At 34.4% G+C, this 19,253-nt stretch overlaps 1 protein-coding gene, 2 long non-coding RNA genes and 1 pseudogene across 39 annotated transcripts; all 4 read right to left on the bottom strand.

Moving 5' to 3' along the window:
• Positions 1–3,757: 3,757 nt before the first annotated feature.
• LOC146896245 (uncharacterized) lies at positions 3,758–4,853 on the bottom strand. The gene is made up of 2 exons (XR_015021096.1): positions 4,682–4,853; positions 3,758–4,221 (listed from the first exon to the last, which is right to left on the bottom strand). It is a non-coding gene; the product is annotated as an uncharacterized LOC146896245 (long non-coding RNA).
• Positions 4,854–5,265: 412 nt separating this feature from the next.
• LOC146896244 (uncharacterized) lies at positions 5,266–8,103 on the bottom strand. Its single transcript, XR_015021095.1, has 5 exons — positions 7,987–8,103; positions 7,728–7,858; positions 7,583–7,623; positions 7,221–7,341; positions 5,266–5,722 (listed from the first exon to the last, which is right to left on the bottom strand). It is a non-coding gene; the product is annotated as an uncharacterized LOC146896244 (long non-coding RNA).
• A 1,596-nt stretch (positions 8,104–9,699) lies between these two features.
• LOC146896243 (uncharacterized) lies at positions 9,700–13,841 on the bottom strand. Of its 37 annotated transcripts, none has more exons than XR_015021069.1 (12): positions 13,425–13,841; positions 12,986–13,236; positions 12,682–12,884; positions 12,495–12,592; positions 11,988–12,049; positions 11,802–11,852; positions 11,553–11,660; positions 11,071–11,127; positions 10,582–10,667; positions 10,388–10,458; positions 10,195–10,265; positions 9,700–10,096 (listed from the first exon to the last, which is right to left on the bottom strand). XR_015021069.1 is itself a non-coding variant. In XM_085731374.1 (12 exons), the coding sequence occupies exons 7-12, from the start codon at positions 11,560–11,562 to the stop codon at positions 9,920–9,922; spliced, it is 378 nt and encodes a 125-aa protein (XP_085587500.1). In that variant the 5' UTR covers positions 11,563–11,660; positions 11,802–11,852; positions 11,988–12,049; positions 12,495–12,592; positions 12,682–12,884; positions 12,986–13,236; positions 13,425–13,841; the 3' UTR covers positions 9,700–9,919. The 37 variants fall into 37 exon arrangements, 10 of the variants coding, with proteins under 10 accessions (XP_085587500.1, XP_085587501.1, XP_085587505.1 ...); XR_015021074.1 differs by having other exon boundaries at positions 10,437–10,458; XR_015021079.1 differs by having other exon boundaries at positions 10,603–10,667.
• Positions 13,842–15,907: 2,066 nt separating this feature from the next.
• On the bottom strand, positions 15,908–19,124 carry LOC146896242 (uncharacterized; annotated as a pseudogene).
• Positions 19,125–19,253: the final 129 nt, after the last annotated feature.

Below are 19,253 nucleotides of genomic sequence, written 5' to 3'. Positions count from 1 at the left end.
AATGCTTGGACCAATGACGTGATGCCATGTGGCACTTGACTTGTAACAAACATTGACTTTGACTCTAACAAACTTAAAAAAGGATTAAAATGCAAATAGCAAAAGTACGAGGACTAAAATGAAAATTAAACTAAGATTGAATTAAGAAAGTAAATTGAAAATTAACGTAAAGCGAGACGATTAAAAACAACGAAGCAAATAAGAGATTTTATGTGAAATGACCAAAATGCCCCTGAGGGCTAAAACGATTCAAAATGACTCAGATGCAATTTTTAAATGGATTTTTAACAGGGAATTAGAACAAAACCTTATACAAACAAAGTTAAAAGACTCAGAGACAATTTTTAGAATTAAACAGAGCTTTAACACATGAAAAGACCAAAATGCCCCTAGGGGCAAAACTGACTCAAAATGACTTCAAATGCAATTTTAAAATGGATTTTGACATAGAATTGAAATGAAGACTTATTCAAACTATTTGAAAGGACTCAAACAAATTTTTGAAGACTGAAGGAAATTTTGACATAGGAAATGACTAAAATGCCCTTCTATGTGAATTTTGCAAGTAATATTGAAATAGAATGCAGAGAAAGATGGAATTGATCAGAGACAGTTCAAATGACTTGAAATGCAAGAAAAGAAGAATTGAGTTAGTATTTTTAGGTCCAAAATTAGGGTATGACAACGGTGCCGACGAATGTTTCATGAAGGGGGAGTAGCTGGAACCCACTTTGAGCGTAGAGCATTGTGCAGATACCAAAGAGGAGACTGATATTGAGAGGAAGACAACAATTGGAAGAAGGAAACAGCTCGCCAATGCGCACCCCATTAGCGTCAAGTAAATAGTGCTGATCGCGTGAGAGATTTTCACAGGGGCCATAGACTATACAGACAAGCGAAGGACATAAACCACCAGCTATGATAGGTTGAATTTCAGCAGGAAATTCCACCAAATGTCTTTGCCACCCTCAAGGCTTGCGAACATCCTCGCCACATAAACTGCCAAGCAAGGATAGTTTTGGTAAAACGGTTGAGTATCAACTGAAACACGGCCAAACCAACCGGTAGTATTACCGGCACATTGTTGTCAAAATCCCAACTTAAATCCTAAAATCTAGGATTTTGCGACTTTCTTCACCTTCAACGACTTAAATCCATAGTAGAATCCCAAAATAGACAAAATCCATCGATTTTGATTGCGATTTTACGATTTCTTATAAATTAAGTCATTTATGACTATATCATTTATAACATATATTTAGTATTATTTTTTTTGGTAAAATCCATCGATTTTGATTGCGATTTTTCAATTTCCTCTATCGATTCTAAAAGTCCTTGAGTAAAATCCTTCGATTTTGATTGCGATTTTATGAGTCCCGATTTTTCTATTCCCTTTCGACCTGAAGTTTGACAACCTTGCCCGACATTGCAATATGAAGGAACCTTCCGCATCCGAAACATGATATTAAGACTAGAAGGAATGGTAGTGTTTCCAAAACCAGCTAGATAATGTGCAATCGACGGTGGAACCTCTAAGTTCAATGATTTAACCTGATGCATGAAAGATAATAAATCAAAATCGGTGACCTCTATTCCGTTGTTAATATAGAGATACAAGAGCCTCCAGTAACAAGCCATTGCACAGTAGTATCCAAAGGCACATTTAGGCAAAGCTACTAGAATAGCCAGAGTTGGCCATAAAGGTGGTGTAGCAGACAGAGTGATGAGTCATTAATTAGTCTATTTTATTGCATTATTTAGTTTAGTTTTATTTAAGATTTGATTTTATTTTATTGCATTTTATTTCCTTTTTGAATATTTTACTTTAAATTGCTTTTTATTATATTTTAGGAACGAATATATGGTGGAAGGTGTCTTGGAGCAAAAGAAAGAGGACTGGAGCAAATACAGTCCGAAAATACGAAGATACGGGAAAAAAATATATTCCCACATAGTCAGAAGCTTGGCACGGCCCGTGCCAACATGTGGCACGACCGTGCCACCTCCCAGAAGCCTCTTTTACTGCTTTTATTCGAGCCCAAGTTACTCTGTTGTAGTTTTACTTCTTTTCTCTTGTAGTTGCTTAGATTTTAAGTCAATTGTAAAGCTAGAAATAGAGTAGCACTCCATCATAAACATTCATCTTTTGTTCTTGGAATAAAAGTTCACTTTTATATTATTGTTCTTTTACTTTATTGCTTTCTCTCTTCTTCCTCCATGTCTACAATGAACGTTAGTGAGTAGACTCTTCTTTGTCTTGGGATTGTTGGAAAAGTCTAATGACATAATCCTAAACAAACCAAGCTTAAACCCTAATTTCTATGTAACCCTAATTTCTAATTTAGATTCACCGTTTTAACGTGGATTAACAATTATCAAACTGTGGAAGCGAAAGCGGAGGGTTTGATAATTGTTAATCCATCATCCCAAACATCAAAGTATAAAGCGTGAGCGAAGCTTTGATGTTGGAACAAGTGAATCTAGACAATAATTGCAAAGGCAGCGAAATAGTCTTTGCAATTATTGAGACACAAGTAGTTTCAATCCTTATAAGCATCTTCTAGTAATCAAGTCAGCGAAATAGGCTTGGTTACTAGAGGTAAACTCTCACCGGACTTTCATCGGAAAGGTGAGGGGCTAAAGGGAAACCGGTCTTTAGAAATTAAGGTGTAAACCATGGAATTAGAAGTTAAAGTATTGTCTAGTGAAAGATTTGTTATTATGATGAACCAATAATCCCAAGGCTCTTTTATATTATTGTTATTTACCTTCATCAAATAAACCTCCCCTTTATAAACTTTCTTCTCTTCTAATCATTCTCTAAAAGTTAATCGAATTCATAACTCCCTAGTGGAACGATACTCTTTTACTACTATTACTTCGATAGACCGTGCACTTGCGGTTTGGCTCTATCACAGAGATAATCTCGGTAAGAGCTTCACAACTTGGTTGAAAATATAGGATGCCTAGACAGGGTTGCAATGTAATATCAGTCATCCCTGGGATCCACAATGGATCATTGCGTTCAGATGACGATGAACCGTTGAGAGGAGGAGATGCCACAACAGTCCACTGATTTCTGTTTCGGCGTCACCGACGTCTACTGCATTTGGCGCCTTGTTGGTCTGACATGGTTGAGGAGAAGAGAGATGAGAAAACTTGGAAGAATGGGGGGATTTTATGGAAGGGGAAGACCAAGAGATGGAAGGAGTGGAAGGGTTTTAACTTTTTAACTAGACTTTTGACCCGTTCGACGCACGGGTCCTATCGACTGTAATGGAGACCAGTACGAAACACAGGTGAATTATATGTAAAATGCATTTTATTTTCGGAACAAAAGTTTTATTGTTTTGAATTTATATTTAAAATGAATAAAATTTTAGCTATGAATTCAATTAAAAAACAATCACACACTTAAATATTTTGTATTGGTTCTAATTTATTTTTTTTTCTCATAAAGTTATAACGCCCTTGTTTTATCCTCGGAGCAAAAGTTCAACCAAGAACAACAACATCATCATGAACTTCCATACATACAAATACATATTCACTAATCACAATTGGAATACCGACTGAGGGCTCATGCGATGTGCGTCTACGTAAAGAACCTAAAAAGAATTTACCTTAATATACACCACATCAAGGCATTTGGGTCTTTTCAAAACTTAGCTTCCATTTTAGTTCCAATGAATTCCAAGAGTTTTTATTCAACTTAAAAAAGAGAAAGTATATACTAAAATAATTTTAAAATGAGCAATTATAACTATGGAAATCCATTTGTTAAGGAGAATTATATTTACATTTGCTAAAAAAAGGAGAATTATATTTACATAGAAGTTAAAAGACAAATCTAAATTACAAAAATAACAATGACTAATGTTCAAGCCACTTTCCCAGCTACTTTGTTACTGAAATTACACCAAAACCAACACCTGTTACCAATAAGCCATATGCCAGGTATCCCACAACAGCAGATTCATGTCCATCACAACTGCTTGGAGAGCAACCAACTTATAGCTAAACATGTTAATTTATATAGTTCAAGTTTCAGTATTGGTATAACGGTATAACCAGCCAATTACCTTTCCTAATTGCAATGCTGCTCAAAAGCTGTGTTTAAATTATATAAATTCAATGATCTTAGAAAATTTTACTCCATTCTATTGTGTCTTAGGTGTGACTTGAGTTAGTTCGTTCCTTTCCTTTTTTTCCACTGCCGAGCTGAAAGATGCAGTGAACAGTTACAACATTCAATGATAATGGCCTTTGGTGAAGATCATAATATTGAGATTTAGAGTAGCCATATTTGCCATAGTTTTTATGTTAGGATGTGAGTAATTTGTTCTGGATCCAACTGTTTAGATTGCTTGATTGTAGGAAATATTGGCTGCAATTAATAAAGATCTTTGGTTTTTGTGGAGATTATTTGGGAAAAAAAATCTAATTTGTCACAATATTGTTAGTTTAAAGAAGCAAAATTGATCATTTACATATGACCGACCTTCCAAAAACTGACATAGATTAGGCAGAAGTTTAAGGATGTGCCTATTCGTTTTGGTTAAAAAATCACAATTTTGTAAACCGAAAACAAATATGAACGGAAAACTCATAAATGATTTCGGATATGTGAACAAAAGTCAAAAATATGAAACCCTCAAAATCTTACTGTGACTACACATACCTTTGATTGGTTGAATAGTCTCTGTAAGTACACCACTGAACTTCAGACACCATCATAAGCCTCTATAGTCATCCAAACTACAATTCCTTCAATTTTTCTTATGCACATCACAGAAAAAAAAAAAAAGTCTACACAATAGCAAACAAAATATTGGTATTATCTATCAAACTTGTTGCAAGGAAGCTTAGGAATCCATTCAAACAATAACCAATTTCCTTATTATTTTTCTTGTTTAGATTATATTTTGATAAAATAAAAAATATCAATAAAAAACTACTCAAACATCAATTTTCAATAAAGAAGGAAATCCTATTAGATTTGTGACAGTGAGTGATGAAGTTAAACTCAAGAGTGAAAGATAAAGTTAAATAGACACACATATTCCAAACAAAAAAAAAATCACGAGTGAAAGATAAAGTTAAACTCAAGCATTAATTTTCTGAAATCATCTATCAATGGAATACTTCGATTTTTAGTCATTATAATACAGAATTGTAAAATCTGTTTTAAATATATGATGTAATAGTATAGTTAAAAAAAAGTTACATTAACAACATCATAATAGTTATGGATTTATGATCAAATCTACAATAGCATCTCTCCTTACATGTAAATCAAATGAGAAACCAATTAACCTTGCATTCATAATCCACATAGACGATTGCTTTTCTCTATCTAACAATCGCATTCCATATAGTGGATTTGATCATAAATTTGAAACGGGATCACTGCAATGACAACTGATATAGTGGATTTAGCAGTAAAATCAAGGGAACCTAATATATCTAGATACATGAGATAGCCTATAAAATAGGTTAGTGCTCATTTAGAAAATTTATTCTTAACATGGATCTCTTATCGGTTAGTGCTCCACAACAATTGACATAAATACCTTGCTGTAGTAGTGACAGCAGCAGGCTGAAGCCGCTATACGATGACGATGTCCGAACATAAGTAACAACACTACTGACAGTAAGAATTGCTAATGAATTGATTTTCACAACAGAAGACAAACCACGGGAAGAAGAATTACCGCAATAGCTGTAATGAAAAAAATGTAAATCATGGAAGAGGACAATTCATGAGAAAAAGAATAAACTAATTCAGGAGAATTGTGACTATATTTTGAAGGTGAGAAAAACACAAGAAGGTGGGGTTGAATTGTATCAGCTTTTTCTTCGTTTTCTCCTAAGCTGAAAACACTGGCCAGAAGCAAATAGAGACTGCTTCTGAAGTGATGTTCATAACTAACTTGCAGCGGATAAAAACAGAGAGAGAGAGAGAAGAAAGACACAAAGCAATTATACAGGTTCCTTCCACAAACCGGAAGTAGTCCTATCCCCCTTGCACTTCCAAGCACTTCCAAGGAGAGTTCACTATAATGTAATATCTGATTACAACTGCTCACTGCTACAACTAGCAAGAGACTTCAAATTGCTCAAGCACAACTGCAAGAGACTTCCTATGCTCCTGAACACAATCAAGAGACTTCTAATGCTCAAGCACAACTTCAAGAGACTTCTAATCAAATAGAATTACAAAGAAAAATGTTTGAGGTTGAACACTTGATATACAATCATTGGTGTTCACAATACAAATCAGATACAGACTCTTAAGACTCTAGAATTTCTAAGATATGAACTTTAAAACAGAAATTCTAAGTGAACTTTGAATGCAGAACAATTTCAGCAGAGTTTTGGCACTTGTAAATTGTTGTTGAGTCCACACCAATCTCTAAGTCTTCACTCCTTTATACAGAGGTGTGAAAGAGACGTTGTGAAATTGTCAGCACATCAAAAAGAGTCGTTTGAAGCTTTGATCAATCACCAATGATCTTTTGCCTGATATGGTTGTTGTCCTATGAAGGATCAATTTCAAATCCATTCCCATTGTGAAGGAACATTGTTGCAGGCAGAGCTGTTTTTCTTGTCTTGTAGCAGAGACAGAAACAGAGTAGTGGAGGTAGTGGTTGTACACTTTGTCAACGCTTTTTGAAGATAAGCATCCAATGCCTTCAAATCCTCTCAAATTGACCGTTGCTTTACATTTCCAGTCTTCTGCAATGCTTAGATGAGTTTAAAACCATTGAACATCCCTTGAAGCTTTAAGTCTTGCATCTCCTGATGAACTTCAGCTTCTGATGATCTTCAGCTTCTGATGAGATGCTTCTCATGAACTTGCTTCTGATGACGTCATCACTTCAGGAGCACTTTGTCTTCAGAAGCACTTTTAACTTCAGGAGCACTTCTCTTCAGACGCTTTAAGCTTCCTTTTTGTTGATTCCTTAGCTCTCTTTTGTTCATCCAGAACCTATTTAAGATGTCAAATTTTGTCTATGGTCCTATACACTTGAACAAATATTAGCTAGTCCAATTGACAATTTTTAATACCATGTTATCATCAAAACTCTCAAAGGTTTATTGTTAAACACATTTTGTTCCAACATATTTGAACATCAATATATTTATACTTGCAAATGATCATATCATAGTAAGATAGCTTTGAAAATACAGTAAAAATAGAGGTAGAATAAGCATACCTATTCAAAGTTGAAAACTTGTCTGCATGTTTGTTAGCAATAGTCTTCAATAATAATCACTTCCCTTTTACACGACACCACCTTCAGAACATGCCACCTCTGTTCTTCATCTATTAATGGCCTAAAAATTGAAAATAAATTAATCTTTCAATCGTTGAATATACTCAGAAATATATATCCAACAATAAACTGAAGAAAAATTGCAATTCAAGTATTCAACAATACACATATCACAAACAACACACAAAGCTTTAAATTATTATAAATCATTATAAAAAACAAATAGAAATAAATATTTTTAGATGAAACCTAAAAACAATCTAAAGCAAAAGCATTAGAGTAAAAGAATAAGCTGCATTGACCTATTTTCGTTGAGATTCAGTTTTCATCCTTTCCATCTTTACTGAAAATGAAAACCAATTTTTAGTAAATTTGATCAAGAATATAGAACAAAAAATGGGAAAGAAGAAAAAATCTCAATAACCGTAGATTAGTAGCTTTTAGTACCGACACTGTTGTCCACTACGGATCTGCCTCCTGTGTGATAACCTAAATCTCAATCACCATATTTCTGTTTTGTTTTTCAATATGATAACTTAAATCAAAAATAGGGGAATTCAGATATGAGATGAAGAAACCTGAAAGAGTAAACAGAAAATGAATCAAAAGAGAATCTGGAAGCATAGAGAAGATTTGGAACAACAATAGAACTGTCATTCTTGTTGCGTTTTTCACTGGTTCGTTGATGTTGCATATTGTTCCTTACCAAGAAGAATTTATTCACATGAGCAAAAGGGTTTCACGCTGAAGAGATATGGCGGTGGTTGCGATGGAGGTTTGGTCGGAAGTGGTGGTGTGGCTGCAATCTGAAAACCTCATCTGAACAAAAGGGAAATAGAAATTAGGGAAAAGAGGAGAGAGAGAGAGAGAGAGAGAGAGAGAGAGAGAGAGAGAGAGAGAGAGAGAGAGAGAGTGATATCGAAAAGGCATGGAGAAAGAACACATGAGCAAATATGGACATGGGAAACAACATGGATTTAAATTTGCATAGAGAAAACGAAAAGGCATGTTGGGAACAGAGAAATGCATATATATAAAAAAAAAGTATTACCAGAGAAGAAGCGAGTTTTTTGTAGGAGGTATTGAAGCAGTAATTGCCAAAGATCCTGAAATGAAAAGAAAAAGGAGTGATTGTGAATTTATATGGAAAGCGGTGAAGAAAAAACAAAGAAGGAAGAGAGAAAGGTTTAATGGGAACGAACCTCGAGAAAAATATGGATAGGTAAAGAAAAAAAGAGGAAAATATTAGGGTTTTTGTTGATGTAGCATGGATAATCACAAGCTAATGCAAATTTAGAGGCAAAATTTTAGGGTTAAGGATTAGCGTTTAATGATGACAAATTTAGAGCCAAAATTTTAGGATTGAGTTGTTGCAAACCTAATAAGGGATTAGTGGAGGGGAAAAAATTAGGTTAAGTTGCTGCAGACTTAACAAAACTAGATCGCCGCCCCGTGCACCGCACGGGTCTTATGAGCAGAAATAATTTGAGACTGAATAAAAGTAATATTTAGGAATGGATAATTTAAATAATTAAAATTCGTAAACAACAATTATCATAGTCATTAAAAGTATGGTTCGGTGAAATATCATATAGCGACCCAAGTAGGGATGTCAATGGGTACCCATGGGTACGGATAGTATGATACCCGTCCCCGCCCCGTTGGATAAATATGATACCCGTACCCGCCCCATACCCTCGTGGGTACCCACTATGCGGGTACCCACGGGTATTGAGGTATCCATGGGTATTCATGGGTACCCATGGATTTTTGAATTTTTTTTTTTTTTGTACAAATAATAACTTTTATTAATTACCTACCAAAAACTTCAACTTTTAAACATTCATACATAATCCATTCAAAATTTCATAAATCATACATAATCCATAGAAAATTTATGATTCTTATATAATCCATAGAATATGTTTTATGATGTGAATGAAGTGAAAATGGTGAACTTAATAAGATGAATTAAAAAAATTAAAAATAAAAATAGGTTATTAATGAGAAATCTTAGGTGGGCGGTAAAATTTCCTTCAATAAGGTAACAACTTTAAGTAATAACATAAGATATATAAAGATAATTTAGTAATTTACTTAACTCATTATCGGGTATGGGTACCCGTGGGTATGGATACAATCAAATCCATGTCCATATCCATATAATAATGGGTAGTCAAATACCCGTTATTATACCCGTGGATACCCGTTTAGCTACCCGCCCCATGCCCGTGACGGATTTTACCCATGGGTACCCGTGGGCATGGGTATTTTTGCCACCCCTAGACCCAAGCATGTTGCAACAAATACATAAACGGATTTCTCTATAGTTAGATGAATTAAACCAATATCAGGTAGCCACAACTATAAGCTACAATTCCAAAGTAGTCTAAGCCTAAAGAGGAATGTAGAAATAATATGAGAATAAAGCATTGTTTACTGTATCCACAAAATGATAGAAACATGTGGTTCCCAAGTAGTAGATTCTACATGGAGCAATTGTAAATCTCAACTATCTATATTCATCTATTCAATACATTAATGCAACGATATTTGGGTTGCTTCATACATAGCTTGGATAGAGAATCAAAGCTAACATGTCTACATAGTGAAAATACAGGAAGATAGTAATTTTCCTCTTATAAATGAACCAAATACTCCTTGCTAGAAAATTTTCTGCTATAGTAAATAATATACATGTCTACATAGGGAAGAAACATGTATTGTCTACTATATTTATTTTCCTCGTGTATATACAACCCATGCTTGAGTCTACTCTCCTCTCCCTTGAAGCAAAATAAAATGGAAAATGGTACCTGTAATAGAGAAAAGATATTAAAACATTAAGGGATTTTAATTGAGACAAACAAAACATAGTTTTTGATGCATAAGTGTAAACTTTATGGAGTGTAACATTCAACTGCAGAATACGACAAAACCACAATAAAGACCACAGAAAAATGTATAAGAATGTCCAACCTTCATCTACAATCAGTAAAAATAGCAGACACTTCTAAAGAACCAAATCATTATGAGTAAAAGATAAAAGCAAAATGAAATGGTCTCAAAGCTTTATTAAATTGTAAAAAGACGAAGGAACGACATACTGCAAAATCAAATCAACACAACACTTCCAGTTCTTGATACTATCCATACCTTGAGCTTTTCAATATCATTCCTAAATTCAAATAGAAGTAATTAGTAAACCAAATAACATAATATGATAGTTAGCATCACAAACAAATTACGTAAAGAAATAAAATCAATCATTGAGAGATTCCAATGGAAAGAACTTCACTACCTGGCTCCCTACATCACTCACCTACCAGCTGTTGAAGCACTGCCACAATGTCCCCATCTCCCAAATACATACCAGCCACTTAGAATCTAAAAAGAATCACTACATAATTAGTGTCCAATTCTTTACAACTAATTCAATAACTAAGAAGAAAATGAATGAAACTGAATCATGGCTTAGTCATGGACATAGCAAATAAACATCAAATTATTGTCAAATCATAGTAAATTCACATTAGATTTTCTATACTCTACACAATATGCCAAGGAAGAGACTTCTGATCTAAGTGGTACTATAGTCCCATAAACATAATATGCATCCTCCATTATAGACCACCAAAAAAGAGTGATAAACAAAGAAAAATCAAAACAGCAAAACCTGTTATGGGCTAAAAAAAAATCAAAGGATCCCCAATTTAAATAGGGAATAGAAAAATTTAAGAAAATTCATGTAAAATCATAAGGTGAAACCGATATCTGTGGCCAAACATACCTCTCTACTTGGGCGGATAGGAATTTCAGTTTCACCATTAATCTCAACAACAGCCAACTGCGATACAAAGAAAAATTCAGATCTACCAAAACAACATATACACCTCATTTCATTAAAGGGGAAAAAAATCGACATGCCCAGTTCACAATCAACCTTAAATCATGCAAATTATCCCACATATGGCAAAATTAACACTTACCCATCACAAACTAACCCATAAAACGCTCTAAAAGCCAATTACAAAAATCATACCTAGCCTATAATTCTTGCGATACGAATTTTCAACATAGTGGAAACATATCCATTAACAAAGTCCAAAATCACCCACAAAGTAGTGGAATTCGTTGATGCTGCATATGTTCCTTACCAAGAAGAATTTATTCACAGAAGCAAAAGATCCAGCGCTAATTTTTGCAATGATTTTTGAAATCGAAACCCTAGCTTAAAGATCCAGCGCTAACAGTGATGTCTCAAGAAGTTACCTCTCACCATAGACTAAGTCACTCAACATGAAAGGGCTGTCAATTTTTGAAGAAGACATTGAGCCAAAGCAGTAAATCACCAGTGCGTAAGCTATCACAACGAGTTTTCTGCCAACAATAAAGATTTTTTAGAAAATTCATTTCAGAAAGAAAAGAATAAAAACCAAGATAGATGGAACAATCAAGAAGATGGATTAAAGAAGCAAACAAAATGCACAGTTTTTCAATTCAAAACTTAAAACCCATTACCATAAAGATACTCTTGCTCATTTTGCATGTTCACTTTCTCTGCCTCAAATTCTGAAAATAAAATCCCCAACAAAAAATACACAACATAATGAGATAAAAACTATAAAAAACTAAATCAAAACAACAAAAAGGAAAGAGGAAAATGTGAAATAGCTGAAGGAGAAATAAACATGTCATAGGTGTCACCTTCCCATCAAAGCATCATTCTCCATCATCTTCAATGTTTGAACTAAAACCAAGCAGCAGCACTATCCATAAATTAAGGAAAAAAACAAAATTCTTAAAACTAAAAGAGAGAACAAATAAGATGAAATAAATGGTGGAGGAGATTTTGAGGGAAAGTGATTAAAACGGTAAAAAAGAAGATAATAGAGAGAGAGAGAGAGAGAGAGAGAGAGAGAGAGAGAGAGGAGGAACAAAGTTCAGAGTGAAAAGAGAGTTTTTTTGCGAATCAGAGAGAGAGAGTTAAATATTAATGTTAAGGATATAAGCCAAATCAATGAGGAAATCACTTCTTTGTAATTTCAATGCATTTGCTTCAAATAACTATACCGAAATGCTGTCAAAAAGTATTCCGACTCTTGTACAAATTGTTATTTACGTGTACAAATCGTGCAAGAAAATATCGAACCAAAATATGACGGGGATTAAGTGAAACAAAACAGAAATAAATATAAACATGTCCTATAATACCTCTTCAGGATGGTACTCCACATGATAAGTGCGCCAATTAAGTCTCAAAAGTTGAGTATAGGCTGGATTGGATCGTGCATATTCCTATTGTACAACATCTGTAATATAGAAAGATTTACACACGGTTAAAAATTTCATAAGCACTGGAATTGAAACTAAGAGGATAGATGGTGTGAAACATATCAACCTCTGCAGCTGTGAAGGGCCAAGTCTGTCAAATTTCTTGCTGTTAAGATATCCATGGTGACAGTCTCTTATAAAATTGTGGAACCTTTATGATAAAGGTAAAACAATCTGTTTTCACATATATACATAATCGAGATTTGAAACTAATAAGAGCGGAGATTTCTTATTTCCTTCATGGATTCCAATTGGCATGTTCAATGAAAACTGAAATTTACATAACATATCAGTACCTTCTATTTTAACATAATAGCAATAACAATATCTCAAACTAAAAATCAAAGTCAACAAATCAGTAGCTAAATCACCTGTTATATTTACAATCACATACTTTAAAAACCAAAACTGAATCGTCATAGTTATAGTCTCTTTAGTTTTTTGAGAATCCAAAGGCACATTATCATGATAAAAGTGCGGCTTACTTCACATTGACGCTGACGCTGACGCCGACAGTGTTTAGATGACGAAGTTGTTGAAGAGGACGACCAATTCACACCTTTCGTTGCTCCAATCGATCCCAATCGTTTCTATTTAGCTACTTGTTTCGATGCCATTTACACTTCTCACCGAACCAACAAAATTCAACAAAATAATTAAAAAAAATAATAATAATCAAAACAATTGAGTGTGATTTCATTGAATTCAACTATAATCGCAAGCGTGAAATTTATTAGAGTGACAAAAAATTGATGAAAAATACATAAGGAATATTATTAGCGTAAGATAAGATAAGAATGGAAAACTGACCTGAAAATGATGACGGGGCGATTTCATGAATCCGAAGTTGGCAGAATCGGGAAAACCGGACCACATCTTAGAGGTGGTGGTTCTCTTCAGGGTATGGTCACTCTCAACTCACGGTTCTCGCAGCGGATTCCGTGATGTGGCCGTAACTGGAGGCGATGAGGATGAAGAAAAGCAGCGAAATCACTGATTGAGAGAGGAGAAGAGCAACGGTTGAGTGAGAAGAGCGATAATGAGAGAGAAGATCAGAGGTTCTGATTTAAGAGTAAGTGTTGGTCGGAATCAGAACGGCTGCGGCGGAGATGAAATGGCAATAGGTGATGGTAGGGAAACGGCGGATGAAATTGCATGAGATAGGAAAAGGGTTGAGAGAGAAGTGAGGATGGGAATGGTTTCTCATAAGCCGAGATATGCAACCGTAAGCATTGGAAAAGAGAATGGGGTGTTAAATGGTCAATTGCATTGGAACAATAATAGCGCCAATTTGTTTCGGAAGTAGAGATAAATACGAAATAGTTGTTTCAGAAAACAGAAGAGATAAATATAAAATAGTTGTTTCGGAAAAATAGGGCTATAGATAAATATGAAATCGTTTTTTCGAAAAACAAAATAGATAAATATGAAATAGTTGTTTTGGAAAAACATGGCTATAGATAAATATGAAATAGTTGTAGGACCAATTTGTTTCGGAAGTATAGATAAATATGAAATAGTTGTTTCGGAAAATAGAAGAGATAAATATGAAATAGTTGTTTTGAAAAAGAGAAGAGATAAATATGAAATAGTTGTTTCGGAAAATAGAAGAGATAAATATGAAATATGATCAATGGCTAAAATTGAATGGCGCCTAAATGCGCAAGATCCAATGGCTTAGAAAAGTGGAGGAAAAAATGGGGGGAAAAAATTAGGTTTAGGGTTAGCTTTACGGGTTAAGCTTTAGTAAATAAGATTAATAAATAAAAATTAGGTTAAGTTGTTGCAGACTTAACAAAATTAATAAATAAGGATAAGGATTCCTTCAATGCATTGGTACCCAACATAAGGAAATAAATGTATTTTACACCAATTACTTGTCTTTACTCTTTACTACTCTTATCAGTCTAAAATCCCACACTTAAATAAATTTGTTGGAATACTAAATTATTCATTTGTTTGTAAATGCATTTAATATTAACTTTTTGAGAAAGGTTTACCTGTGTTTTTGTGACACTAATTAAAGAAACGAATATAAAAATATTTATGGATAACTAATTTTTTTTTTGTAACAATTTGTGGATAGACGGGTATTCCTCTCTATTCACTTTTCAGTTGTACATAAATATTGTATATAAAAAGAGAATAAAATATTTTTGACAAATAATATTAAAATAATTGTTTTATAGTGTTTAATATTGTTTTTAATATTGTGAATTATTCTTCCTGTTGAGCTGTCGATTATCTTATTTTATTGAGATTTTACTAAAGTTTTAATTAATAATTCAAATAATACCATAAAAATGATAAAAATAGTTTACAAGAAAGGGTAAAATCAGAAAGAAAAAAGTGCATTCCAAAAATATTATAGAAGAAAGAGAATAAAATATTTTTGATAAATAAGATTAAAATAAAGTTTTTTATAGTGTTTAATATTGTTCATATTATTGTCAATTGTTCTTTCTATTGTGTTGTGGAGTGGTCCTATTTTATTAGGATTTATCTAATTTTTTAATATATAATTCAAATAATATCATAAAAAAGATAAAATAGTTTAAATAAAGGGATAAAACTAAAAAGGAAAAGTCAACCCAAAATGGTGTATTATCTCTTTTTTGTTCAAGAGTAGTGTATCATCTTTATATATTATTATAGATATAGATAAAAAAAATGGATGCATTAATTTAGACTGTATTTTTAAAAGGAAATTTTGACTAGTTTTTATTTTTTTTCTTCGTTTTTATCCTTTATTTAGACTATTTTATGAGGAATACTACCAACACACATGTTAATACATGATAGGCCAAACCGCAAGCGCACGGTCTATCGAAGTAATAGTAGTAAAAGAGAGTATCGTTCCGCTAGTGATTTGTTCAATTTAACTAACCTTTAAAGAATGATTAGAGGAGAAAAAGAGATTATAAAGTTGGAGGTTCAGTTGTTGAAAGTAAATAACAATTAATAAAAAGAGCCTTGGGATCGTTGGTTCGTCACAATAACAAGTCTTTCACTAGCCAAGACTTTAACTTCTAATTTCATGTTTTACACCTAATTTCTAAAGACCGGTTTCCCTTTAGCCCCTCACCTTTCCGATCAAGTCCAGTGAGAGTTTACCCCTAGCAACCAAGCCTATTTCGCTGACTTGATTACTAGAAGAAGCTTATAAGGATCGAAACTACACATGTCTCAAGAATTGCAAAGACTATTTCACTGCCTTTGCAATTCTTGTCTAAATTCACTTGTTCCAACATCAAAGCTCCGCTTTCGCATTATGAATTGATGTTTGATATGATGGATTAACAATTATCAAACCCTCCACTTTCGTTTCCACAGTTTGATAATGGTTAATTCATGTTAAAACGGTGAATTTAGATTAGAAATTAGAGTCACATGAAATTAGGGTTAAAGCTTGGTTCGATTAGGATTATGTCATTAGACTTATCCAACAATCCCAAGACAAAGAAGTCTACTCACTCATGTTCATCGTAGACATGGGGGAGAAGAGAGAAAGCATAAAATAAATAACAAGAAAGTAAATAAAAAGATGAACTTTATTTAGAAACCAATTGTCACTATTGAATTCCAAGAATAAAGATGAATATTTGTGATGGAATGCTACTCTATTTATAGCTTACAATTGACTTAAAATCTAAGCACCTATAAGGGTTAATCAGTAAAACTAAAACAGAGTAACTTGGGCCCGAAGAAAAAGCAGCAAAAGGCATCCTGGAGGGTGGCACGGCCGTGCCACACGTTGGCACGGGCCGTGCCAAGCTTCTGACTTGTGGGAGACATATTTTTGTCTCCGTATCTTCGTATTTTTGTACCGAATTTGCTCTAGACTCCTTTCTTTTGCTCCAAGACTCCTTCCATCATATATTCGTTCCTGAAATAAAATAAAATGCAATTTGAAGTAAAACATTCAAAAAGGAAATAATATTGCAATAAAATAAAATCAAATCTAAATAAAACGATACTAAATAATATTTTAAAATAGACTAATTAATGACTCACAAACTCCTCCACACTTGAATCTTTGCTTGTCCTCAAGCAAAAGACAATAGACATAGCAGCAACAAACAGATTTAACATGGCAATACAATTGAAAAACTCAAGTCTCTCTTAAGGATTAATTTCAAAGTACACTAATCACAATCTCAAGCATTCCTTATGAACCTATTCAACCCAACATCAAGTCTCAAGTGAGTGTGTGTGTGCAGTCCAACCCTTTTCTTGCTCCTGTATAAGACATATATTATGAGGAACAGGTTCTATCCTTAATGCTAAAGTAACCGAGAAAAGTCTTTTCTTCATTTCATATAAGAGAGATGGGAATTCAGTTAAAATTAAACTATATTAACAATTTAAGCACAAGGGGTTGCAGATTGCTTAGGGGCTATCTATCCTCGTAGGAAGTCTTTTTGGAGGGGATGTCCTTTCCCCCTAGATTCAAGATCTCCCTAAGTAGTGCTGCAAAATTTTTATTCATCTCCGCGCAGGAAGTCTTTTTGGAGAGGGTGTCCTTTCCCCCTAGCTTTGATCAATTTATTTCCTCTTTTGAGGGATTTGGAACTTAAGCTCAATTAGGGAGTCACCACCACATTTAGGAAGTCAGAGAGGGAGTGTCCTTTCCTCCACATGTTGGTGCCATTCTCCCGCCCCATTTAAGTTTAACACATTATAAAAGAATAAAACAATAAGGCACATTAATTATTTCCCACACAAACTTATACTTCTTTTACTCTGAAGACTTTTAAGGGTCTAAGTTATTACTAAAGATAGAACGTGCTCCTTAAAATACCTACTCATACACTTACTCAAAGATTGCAACCGAGTGCTTTTCTCATTGGAGAATTTTCACAATAAAACAAGATGTGGGTATAGCAAGAACACTAAAAAAACACAAGAAATCATTTTCATGTACAAGAAACAACCTTTTTAAGAGCAGACAAACAAAAAATTTTATGCCACAATTTCCATTAAAAACAAGCTACTTAATCATGCCTTTCACCATAAAAACAATACAAAAGAATAAAGTTCAAGGGAGTTTGAAAACACTACGACTCTAGACACTTTATTAGGCCCCCCCACACTTAGGGGAAGCATTGTCCTCAATGATTCAAAAGAAAATTAAAAGAAAAGAGAAGGAGGAGAAGAATAAGAAGAAGAAGAGGGAGTAGAAGAGAGAGTAGGAGAAGGAGAGAAGATAGAAGGGAAGAGAGGAAGAGGAAAGCTCACAATTTATTGAGGTCCATAAGGAGGACCTTGTAGATTGAAGTGGTTCATCATCCTTCGGAGCATTTCATTATTTTCTTCCGTCATGCGGTTGCCCCTTTGGACATCATTTCTTAGCCCCAAAAGTTCAATATCTTGCCTTTGTTGCTCGGTGCTTATCCTCTCAACCTCGGTGTGCATCCATGCCCATCTTTCATTGTCATTTAGCTCTCCGGCTTCTTGGTCATGGTGCTCTCCCTCATGGTTCAAGTTAGCATCTTCTCCTTCATCAAGATTTTGCTCTTCATGTACTTGGTCATCATCAATATACAACAAATTTGCTTCCACCTCGATGCTAGTCCGAGATGGGTTAGGAAGTAGTAATAAAATAGGCACATTGAGCTTGAGTCGGTATTGCATGGGTGGACGAAGTTTAATGAAATTCATAGCAATGAGGGTGTCAATGTTCAGCCTATTATTTCCCTCAATTGGTTTGATCCCCTTATCCTCACCCACTCCAAATTGCCTAGCTATGTATGTGATGATTCCTCCCACCACTATGTCTCTTTTACCGGTTGGTCTAGTACCGACGAAGTCTAGGTAATCAAGCAAGTAAAAACACGTGTTGATGGGGTGGTTATAAAGCATTGTCCATAACATGAATTGCTCATCGGTTCTAGTGTTCCCTAGCTCGGTTCTACCCCAAATAGTGCAAGCCATTACCCTCTGAAGGTACCTAAGTACGGGGTTGTGAATATTGCTAGCTTTATTGGCTCTAGTGACGAAGGTTGTAAGACCGGTGATACGTTCCCAAAAGGAAGCGGGATGATAGGCATCCGGCTTTAGACTAGGATCCCAATGATCATGGATATACCCCTCGTTTGCAAAGCCTAAGGCATCACAAAAGTGTTGTAGAGACATATCATATTCAATATTCATGAGCCGGAAGGAGACTCTATGGTTAGGGTTATCAAAATTCAACCTATCTTTAGTACAAATAATAGAACTCAAAAACTCATAGGTGAAATTCTCATAACCCCTCATAGGGCTCAACATATCAGTCCATCCTAGTCTTCCTATCAACCTATAAACATCATCTCTAAGCTCTAGCACATTCAAAGTTTGAGAATCAGGATATCTAGAAGGATGCAAGGGTTTAGTGATTATAACTTTATACCTATCCCTTTGTGAGTTGTCCTTAAACTGGATTCCATGATTCTTGGCTTGTGCTTGCTTCTTTGGTGGAGGTCCGCCTGAAGACCTTGCCGGTTCCTTGCCACTTCTCCTTGAAGCCATTGACCTTAGGATGAATTTGTGAGGGTTGGGGGAAGGTTAAGGTTTTGAAAGATTTTTAGAGGGTTTGGCGAATTATGGGTTTGGGTGGATGAAAGTTGTTTTTGATGGAAGTGTTTTGATTAGAATGAA

Source organism: Medicago sativa, chromosome 8, assembly GCF_051527215.1.
Source record: "Medicago sativa cultivar Bolivia chromosome 8, Bolivia_mono, whole genome shotgun sequence".
NCBI lineage: Eukaryota > Viridiplantae > Streptophyta > Magnoliopsida > Fabales > Fabaceae > Medicago > Medicago sativa.
Note: the sequence above shows the minus strand (reverse complement) of the source record. Positions and strands in the feature narration are given on the sequence as shown.